The sequence below is a fragment of the Chelonoidis abingdonii genome, chromosome 1, assembly GCF_003597395.2.
Source record: "Chelonoidis abingdonii isolate Lonesome George chromosome 1, CheloAbing_2.0, whole genome shotgun sequence".
NCBI lineage: Eukaryota > Metazoa > Chordata > Testudines > Testudinidae > Chelonoidis > Chelonoidis abingdonii.
Window position 1 is genome coordinate 119,005,448 of NC_133769.1, and position 10,018 is coordinate 119,015,465.

Genomic DNA, 10,018 nt, shown 5'->3' on the forward strand with positions numbered 1-10,018 from the left:
CTGGTGGGGAGGAAACAAGACTCTCCTGATGCTCATAGCGGAATCCCTGATTGTAGATTATACCTGGGACAACACCTGTCCCGTCACTCATGTTGAAGTAGTTGTACTGTGTAAATGATGGAGACTTTTCTTTATAAAACTCCTTGTTAAAGCAAATAACACTGCAACTTTTGTTCTTCCTCTTCCAGAGCTAGTCCAAGGAAGGAAGAATCCCAAGGAGATGAAAGCCACACGTGATTTGGACATGGGGGAAGGAGGACATAGGCATCCTACCTTCCCCCTCTCCCCAGTGGCATATAGCTTCCAGGGTCCAGTGGAACACAGTGCCTTGATGGCTCTTGTGTGTGTTTAAACATGGGATAGTCCTGGGTCCCTGGCTACCGGCTGTATGGCTGATCTCAACAGCGCAGAGGATGCATCACAAACTAGTGGCTTGTCATGACTGGAGAGTGTGTCTCATTCAGGGTTTGGGTTGGGAGTGGGAGATCGAAACTGTCATGAACTGCTAAACTCAGGTATATTTTTCAGGGTGGAAGAGGGACAACGATGGAATTTACTTGTAGTATTAACGTGTGTGTTTGGAGCTGGATCCAGTTTACAGAATTTACCTGTTGCCTTTTTTAATAAATTTCTGTTGTTGGTGAATGTATTGTACATAATGGGGGAGGGATGGGACCCAGCTTGTAGTGGGCGTAGCACTGGGGTGATCCTTAACTGTTTACAATCATGTCACACATAAATCTTTCAGGGCAGGGCAGTGGGGGAGATGATGGGAACTTTGCAACTTTCTATTCCTCCCCTTCCTCCAGTCCTCTAGAGCTAAGACACGACCCTGTAATTGATCACAGGGACTGCTCAGGAGCAAAGCATGGCACTCTCCTCTTCCACGCAGTAGCTGAGTACACTTCCACCTCCTGCCATCATGGGGAACAAGGAAACCAGGACCAGGAACTGAAAGTCTGTCATAGCATTGTCCTCTAGACATTTCTGGTATGAATCCTCTGGGTACCAGCAAGTGGCTAATTATTCATTTGTACCTTAGTCCTCTTTAGGTGAAGCCAGTGCAGTTTGGAGGAAGAAACATGGAGTGGTATCATGGAGTTGTTGTCTTTATTGGAACAAGTAATTGTGCTAGTGTATAATACCCCTTAGAAAGGAGACAGGAATAGCGATATCCCCGGTTTTCTCTCAATGTAACTTGTCATCTTTGATGAAAGCACAGCAGAAATAGAGTCCCTCTTAAATGATGAGAACTCCAGCTTTCATGTGAAATAGGAAATGGAGCTGCTTTAGGGAGGGCCTGTCTGATGCAACGTGAACAAGTTGTCAATCTGTGACGCCAGCTTTGGACGTTTTGTAAATTAGTAGATAAATGTGAATCAGAAATTATTTCTTCTAGCTAGAGTGATTAAGGAGCACAGTGGAGGTTGTGGAGTGGGGCAAGAATGCTTTGGGTTAATGCACTAGTCTTTCCTGCTAGAACTTGCGTTTAAATCTAGCTTTGATTACAAATTAAATGGGTTTGGTGTGGTCTTATCCTTGCCCATTAGAAGCAGATATTTGTCCACATTGTAAAGCCACCAAGCAGGCACAGCTGTGAGCCTTGGAGACAGGACTAGGTCTGTGGGACAAGAAGGGAAGGTGTTGCTACATTGGTGGGACTGAGCAGGGGCCCGATGTTGATATGAGGCATGCTGCTGGATGGGACTGCGGTGCATCAGCACCTGTGACTGTCCTGTTACTACTTTTATCCACAGCTTTTGTGAGCTTCAGAAACTTGCTGGATTAAAAGTAAACATTCTTGAAGCTGTCCAGATGAGGACAGAATAATGTTTTAGTTTTTGCCACACTTCCTAGTAAATCTGGCTGGTCTGCTGCTGTGATACTGTTCATCTCTAGTAGTGTTTTGCTGGGTTCCAGGCATTTTCCTAATTCTGGGCCCACAAACTTAACAGGAGTTTAAGCATCAGTGTACTCTGCTACCCAGACACACACACTTGCAGTGGTATTCACACTAGAATCAAATAGGCATTGAGTGGCAAGTGTGTTTCTAAAATGTAACTCTTCTTACTCCATGTTGAAGTCAACCTGTGAATTATCTGCCCTCTGCTTATAGCAGTGCCCTGATTATTTGGCGTATGCGCATCCCCAAGCCCTCATGCAACTCAGAGGAAATTTAGTATAAATTATTTGAATATCTAATTACATAGAACATCACGTTAATAAAGTGTCCGTTTTAACTAGTCTTTATTCTGTTCGGCAGACAAGGAGAAGCTATCCTTGGCAGTGTGGTGTAGGCTAGGGCAGTGGTTCTCAACCTTTTTCCGTCGGAGCCCCCCTCCTCCCCAGCATGCTATAAAAACTCCACTGCCTGGGGGGGCAGGAAGGGGGGAGAGGAGTAGTGGCTCTGGGCTTCAGCCACAGGGCACTGGGGCTCAGGGCATCTGCCCCACAAGGCACCATGGCTTGAGGCTTTAACCCCATGGGTGGGGGCCACATAGCTCTGGGCTTCAGCCCTGCTATTTGAGGCGCTCGAGGCTTCTGCCCTGCAGGGTACCAGGGATCGGGGCTTCTGCCACAGTGTGCCAGCGCTTGGGGCTCTGAGCATTCTGCCCTGAGCTCCAGCCAATCTAAAGCTGGCCCTGCTTCGCGGACCCCCTGCAAATGGCTCGCAGACTCCCATTGAGAACCGCTGGGCTGGAACACAGGAAATGGAACTGCAGCTCACTGCTGGAATGAATGGGAGTTGGGCAGTCTCTTCCCTCAGAGAGAGAGGCTTAGGCCCATTCAGTGAATGGAAGTACTGAAGCAGTGTCAAGTATAAAAAGTGAAATGTGCATGTATGACCACATTCTCAGACGATAACCCTGGCTGGTAGGGAAAGTTATAAATACAGCAGTTATTCCTATTTAAAAACCTTTGGTTCATTGTGGACATAAAAAAACTAAAACAAAAGAGCACATTTAAAAACCAAGAAACTCTAAATATAATTTTATGGCCAAACACCTGAAACTCTAGAAATTGAATTCAGATTCTACAAACAACCTCTACTCCAGTATGGCACAGGCCCTGCATATGATGTAAGGTGGCAGCTATACCAAATATTTAAAGTACTTTTCAACTTCCTGTAAATTCCTCTTTGTCTTTGTAGGATAGGAGGGTTTGTAAATTGTGGAGAATGAGATAAAGCACTTGCATCTCCAGTTAGTACTAGTATTGGAAATGGGGTATGAGTGGAGATCTCTGTGTAAATGGAGGGTCTGATGTCAGCCCCACATCAAAAAGGGGCAGAACTGCATATGATGAGATTAGTGTGGTTTGTGCTCTCTCCTTAGAGACGGTTGTGGAATGATAGATAATGCTGAGTGTTTGAACACCATATACAGAGTGTGAGGTATCCAAGTATGGCCGGCTCTTGACCTAGTGGAAATGTGGGAGGGAGGAGGGACAAAGGTGATCAGTATCCAGTGAACAAGAGACAGGATGGAGTAGCTAACTCCATTCTAGGAAGGCCTGTACGTGACAGCTCTTATGTAGCGTTGAGTTAGTATGTTATTAGCTTATGGGCTGCTTTAACGGGGCACATCAGGGCCGTAACCAGGGTGGAGCAGTTGCCTAGGGCACAAAGCCACGGGGGCAGAAAAATGAGGCAGACAAATGTCAGGGGAAAAAAAGGCAGGGGGCGCAAATATGCTTTCTTGCCTCAGGTGCTAAAATGTCTACTTACAACTCTGGGGCACATGGCTTATATTGGAAATATATGACAGGAATCATGCTTGTTTACAGTAACAGGAGTAGGGTGTTCTGGGACAGAATTGTTTGTGGAATCTTAACTCTGAATCTCCAACTTTTCAAATAGTTTGTTCATAAATTGTTATTTCTATTACAGTATTGCCTAGGAATCCCACTCAAGGATCAGGGCCCCAGCCCATGAGGCACTGTACAGCCAAATCACAAAGAAAACAGCCCTGCCCCTGAGAGATCACACTCTACATAATAGACAGGATACAACAGGTGAGAAAAAAGAGTCAGAGTGGACTGGGAGAATGAAGGAACAATAAAAAGAATGGAGATTAGTGGAAAAGCAGAAGTTACAGTTCACCACTTGCCTAGGCAATGCCAGGCAGGAGTGATTTTAGGCATCTTTGCAGAGAGTTTTTAAGGAGGATTTTAAAGAGAATAGGGAGTAGCTCTTTATGAATATTGATGGTATTTTTTCCATGCATCGGTGAGAGAATTGTAACTTTACTTTAAAATTTTCTGACTCGAGCATTTGAATTTTATCACTGCTACACATCAGCAAGGTTTTTGGCAGATGTACAGTGGGTTGTAGTGCTTCCTGATTGGACCCCTAAGCACTACAGTAATACAAATGAACAAGAAGTAATCCTATTAAACCAGTGATATGTGGAAACTTCATGTAGTTACACTATTTCAGGTGCAGAGAACAGGTTTTGCTATAATTAACAATGTGGGGTAAAAACAAGGCTATATAATATTTAGAACAGATACTGTGCTGAAAGATCTTGTGATCACCAACACACATGACATAAAGAAGTAACTTCAAAATGAACCGACCAAACCACTCAAAAATAATCAAGGCACCAGCCCTCCAATCAGGACAATATAGTAAACCAAATTTGGAGTTTCTAGCTGAGCTGTTTGATAACTCCAGAAAGTGTGAGGAACCTTTTTTGGAAAAGCGAACTTATGTTTTTGGGGGTTTTTTGGTGTCAAGTGGTCACATCTGATTAACACCTTGCTGTACGACTCCCAAGATTTTCTAAAACATCTCTCTGATGCAGGAGCACCATGTGTGAGAAATCTCAAGTGGATTGGTATAATGTTTGCAAAGTTAGCTTCTTGGAGACTTTGAGAGGTATCAGAATTAATGGTTTAACAGAAAACTAATCACAGCATTAACTACGAAGAGAGTGTCTTCCCTGTGGCTTTTCTTCCCTCACACTGCAGCCTCCCTCCATTTTAAAATGAAAAAGGGAGTAATTAGACAATAACCTGTTGTATTTTCCCTTCTGCTATTCAGTCCCTTCATAATCTGTAGGTCATTAGCTCTGTCTTTATGCCCAGCCAGGATTGTTTCCATATCCTTTATGAGCTCATCCTGTTTCCAGTTTCAAGCTGGCAGTGGGGAGACACCTCTCTAGGGTGCTGCCTTTTGGTCATTGTGCAGCAATACTCTGACTTTGGGGCATGCAAAGAATGTGGTTAGGTGAGGAGAAGATGCAGAATGAGGTCATGTTTAGTGGTAAACCTGCAGTTCCCATCATCTCAAGGGTACTTCAGGGAATGAACGGTGGCACCTGTATGGATGCTAGTGGTTCCTATTGCGTAGCAGTGGTGCAGCTGGATCTAGTTTAATAAAACCACCCTGTAAAAACTTTACTTCAGCCCTTTGGTGTGGAGGGCTGCTGCTGTGTATTTCCCATTCTGCTTTATGCACACAGCACTAGTGGTTGAATAGCAGGTGTGTGAGCACTGTGTTATCTCTCTAAAGCTGAGATTGAGATGGCAGGTCATGAAAGTGTTGTTGCAGCTGCAGGTCATGTAATGGGCTTAATAGCTTGTGCATATTGTAACCGAAAAGGCGTCTCAAACACTGACCTTCCAGCTTTTCCCCATCTGTATCTGTTTAGCATACAGATGGAGTAAAGCACATTCCAGCTTTGCAGGACCCCTGCCGCCCATGCGGAAGGCAAATACTTTTAACTGGCACATAATGAACCTACCATTCTTGTTCCCTCCACTCCCCACCCCACCAATCAGGAAAAAAACCCTCTCTGCCTTTCCAAATGCCTTTGAATAAGAACTGTCCTGGTGAGAGCTGGACTAATCAGTCCCCTGTGTGTGGGAAGCCAGGGCAGCATGTGTTTGGTGGAACTGGGAATCAGGATCCAAGTGTGTTTTCTGCGCCTGTGTTGGGTTTAATGAGCTGCATGATGCTACATCCCTTGGGGCAGTCCCCCTTCCTGTCACTACCGTGCTCACTGGCAGTATTCAAGAAGTGGTGGGATGTTGTAGACAACACTGTTTACAGCATATTGGTTTGGATTTGCCTCATCGTATTCCGGTCATCTGCATCTTCATTGATGAAGTTCTTCCTTCTTTTGAAAATGCAGACGGAATGGGTGCAAATCAGCGATGGGGCCAGTCCCAGAAGTCAAGGGAAGAGAGACAGACTAGGTGTGTGAAGGGAACAAGAGAGCTTGGTCCATCATTAGAAGGGATGCAGGCTGGGTGTGGGGCCATTACTGCAGTACAAATTATGCCTGGATCCCTATGGCAGGAAAGCAGGGAGCTTCTAAAGTCTAGCCCTTTATTGAATTTAATGGAAGTTAGGTGAGTTAGCTGCCATCTGGAACTGAAGAGCCTTCCCCAGAGCCACTCTGGCTTTTTTCAGTCAGAAGGTACTTGTCTCCGATGCATTTCAGTTACCCTTGCATGCTCTCTGTCCACAGGCATCTTCAGAGGGGAGAGGAACCAGTTAGTAACTTTCCTCTAGGATAGTTTCAAATGGTTGTGTGAAAGGGCGACTCCTGGCTGCCGCTGACACACACTGCTCTGCACTGCTCTCTTCCTGATGCAGTTAGGAGCATACAATGTGTTTGCATGTCTGGGAGCTGAGACCTACCTGGTACAGTTTGACTTTACATTGAGTGAGGAGTTGGGGAAATCCTTTGCCAGTCTCCATTTTTCTGAAGCTAGGTTGCTGGGTCATGCTGGGAATTGTATTATTGTAAGTTTGTAAAGAATGTAATTTGTCTGTTTGGGGAAAGATGAGGCCTTTCTCTTTCTAGGTAAGGCTGCTATTTGTTGGGAGAACAGTGGGGTCCAGTGGCCTTGGGTGCAGGACCCTGACCTTTGTCAAACAACTGTACCTGTTCCTGGGCAACAGGACCGCAAGTTGCTTCCGCAGCAGAGACCTCCCACACCAAGCTGTGAAAATAAACCATATACAAAAGCTACATACTCCGGGGATCTGACTCTCACAGGGCTCTGCACTGCAGCATTTGGCTGGATTATAGGACTGTCCGCCTGGGCTGCATTACACCAAGTTTACACCAGGGGCAAACTCGCATAGAACCTACTACACAGCTCAGCAGGCACATATTGGAAAGTTGTATTTGATGCCCTAAAACCATCCAATTTGAGAATGGCGCCTAATAAATTTCTCCCCTAACTTCCCATGTGCATCCCTCCTCCCCAGCTGGGGCTCAGGTATCTCACTCTAATGCCTTCTCCACTGCTCCTGGAAAGCCCTGGTGCTAGTCCTCCTTGCCTCGCCCCGCCCATGGAGCACAGTGTCAGGGATTCTTTCCTTTCTCCTGGTGCTGCAAAGCTGTGTGAACTTTCCTGGTCGATACTGGAAAGGGGAATGCTATTTATTTTTATATTGTGTATATTTTGTCTTGGTCTGCTGACTCCGTTTGTTCCCCAAGAGCGACAGTTACCTCAATAGTTAGTTTTAATACTGTGTGTTGGGTAATTTTTTTACGAACTTTTTTAAAAGCTTGATCCTTGGAGGTCTGTAGATTTATTTCCATATGAATTGGTTATTTTGTATAAAGTACATTCTTAAAATAGCAACTGCCCTTGCTGTGTGTGTATTTTGTCTCCTAAATAGTCTTCCTATGGAATCTGGAGTGGTGGGACTGAGGAAGTGCTGCTCGCAAAGGCGAAGCATTGAACTGCAATCAGCTAAGGTCATGCCATCTGGAAATGTCCTCAGGGTCATTTATAAGAGCACCTGCAAAACCAGCTGGGCAGCTGGCTGGGATTTCCCATTCCTTAATGTAACTGTCTGCATGTAATCTGTCTGTCCTGCGTCTGACAAAGTGGGTATTCACCCACGAAAGCTCACGCTCCAAAACGTCTGTTAGTCTGTAAGGTGCCACAGGATTCTCTGTCTGCATATGAACTAATGAATTATGAAATTAGAAGTGATGTCATCTTCTCTGTCCCATGAACCAATGGAGGACTATTTCCTATGCTGTAGTGTTTTGCTCAAGCCAGTTTTTAGGCTTACGTGATGGGGGATTCACCTCTTTCTTCTAAGCCCTTCTGAGACAGTTCGCCATGTAACTGATCTTAATGCTAGTACATTCCCTCACACTCGTCCTAAATCTTCCTTTGTTTTTAAAAGGGCGGAGAAGGTTTGAAGGATGAAATTAAGCAAAGTCCACAAGGCCCAGCTGCTTTTAAAGGTGAACTAAACTTCACTTCGTTGGTTACCTTTAATTCTTTCTAATGCTAAACGTGCCAAGAGGACGGAGGCCTGGATAGTTCAGGGGATTGGCAGTGGAATAGGGAGCCCTTCAAGTTGGAGGTCACTGTTTTGAATCCAGACTAGATCCAAAGTGACAGTTAGCGTCTGCTGTCTGTTAAACAGCCTCTGTGAAATGAGGCAGTGGTCGTCGCAATCTATTTCTAGTAGACGGGTGTTCTCATAACAGACAGTGCTTCAGCTGACAGTTTCAGCACTAAAGCTGAGAACTGATCTTACACATTCATACTTCAAGGTGATTCCTCACGGTATATTTTGGGAAGCTTGCTCTTGTTATTCCTGGAGCTGTTCTCTGGATAACCAGTGAGCTTGTCTGTTGATCCAGCAGCTTTTCATCAGTACTAAATTCACCTTTAAAAAGAAAAGACTACCAACAAATCTCAGAGCAGTTGATAACTGGGTGGGAGGGGTAGACTCAGGCAGCATTTTAAGATGTAAAGCACTGCCTTTCCCATTCCTCCAAAGCTGCTACTCACAAAAGCTCCCTTCTGTCTCTCTCAGTGTTATAGCAGACATTGTTGCTCACATCTTGTTACCTACCACACCTGCAAGTATCAGGTATTTAGCCGACAGTGCTTGTTTTCCCTTCCCTTGGGAACCCAAGCTGGTTCCTCCTGGGCTGCAGTCCACAGAAAAAGATATGAGGCTGCTCCTGAACCTGACTTTCTGATGCTGCAGTTTGGTCACTACAGCTGCCCCTTGACTTTGAAAAGAAACGAGAGCAGAATATTCATTGTCAAAGGTGTCTCTGCACTTGCATGGCCGCACTGTGCCCTCAGCAATCCAACTTTTATAGCATCCCTTTCTCTGGTGCTCCTAAGGACTCAGAATGAATTAGCACTGTGGGGTTGTAGGTGTTGTCTTTAAAATGAAGACAATGGGAAAATAAGGCACAGATTGTTGACTCAAGATTAAACAAACCTGGGAATAAAATCCCAAATCTCCTGATCCACTCACTGTCTGCATGTGGGGCATGTGCATGTGGCTCCCTTTGACCAGTTTATCTGAGGGCAGATTTTGGCCCCAAGTGGATAAATTAGGAATGATTTACTACATCGTTGGGGCTGGCTGTACCTTTGTCTAACGTTATGGGCACAGCCACCGTACATTAAACCTGCAGAAGTCCATACTGAGTCACTGCTAACAGGCCACTCAAAGAACCCCTGAGTGACAAAGGATGTCATGATAAGCAATAGCACTGATCAGCCCATCAGAACTACATTTCCTGTTTCTGCTGGTGCCAGCTGGCCTTCTGTCTTCCTGGGGCAAGGTGAGTGAAACAGTCCACCATGCATTTCCTGACAGCAGCCTCCAGACACTGTGGCTTCTAAGGGGGCTTGTTCCTCTAGGTTGGGGGTCTCTGTAAGAGGAGATCCATTCCCCTGGCTGTCACATTCTCACCCACTACTTCCCTGGCCCTGGCATGTATGGTTCAGAGGTCGGGGGAGGGTGAAGCTGGAGTCCAATTTAGGAGGGGAAGGCATTCTGTTGCTTCCTCGATCCCAGGAAGCTTTTGAGTCAGAGGGGATTTGGGGAGGGGACTAGGGGGATTCTAATCCTCAGGCTAAACCAGCTCTGAGCTGAAATGACACTAATTGGAACCAGTCCCTGAGTGGGGGTGATAGTGGCTCTAAAGGCAGCAGAATATTAAACAGAGACAAAGCTCATCTGTTTTATAGAAAATGCCACACACTAATCTCAACAAGCTGCTGTCAT

The 10,018-nt window shown here is 45.4% G+C and overlaps 1 protein-coding gene across 1 annotated transcript in view; it reads left to right on the plus strand.

Moving 5' to 3' along the window:
• Window positions 1-7,556, plus strand: part of CECR2 (CECR2 histone acetyl-lysine reader) — a 149,241-nt gene extending 141,685 nt beyond the window's left edge. Inside the window, exon 19 of the mRNA XM_075069260.1 lies at window positions 189-7,556. Within this exon, the coding sequence (XP_074925361.1) occupies window positions 189-194 (6 nt within the window). The 3' untranslated portion in view covers window positions 195-7,556. The remainder of the gene's footprint in view (window positions 1-188) is intronic.
• Window positions 7,557-10,018: the final 2,462 nt, after the last annotated feature.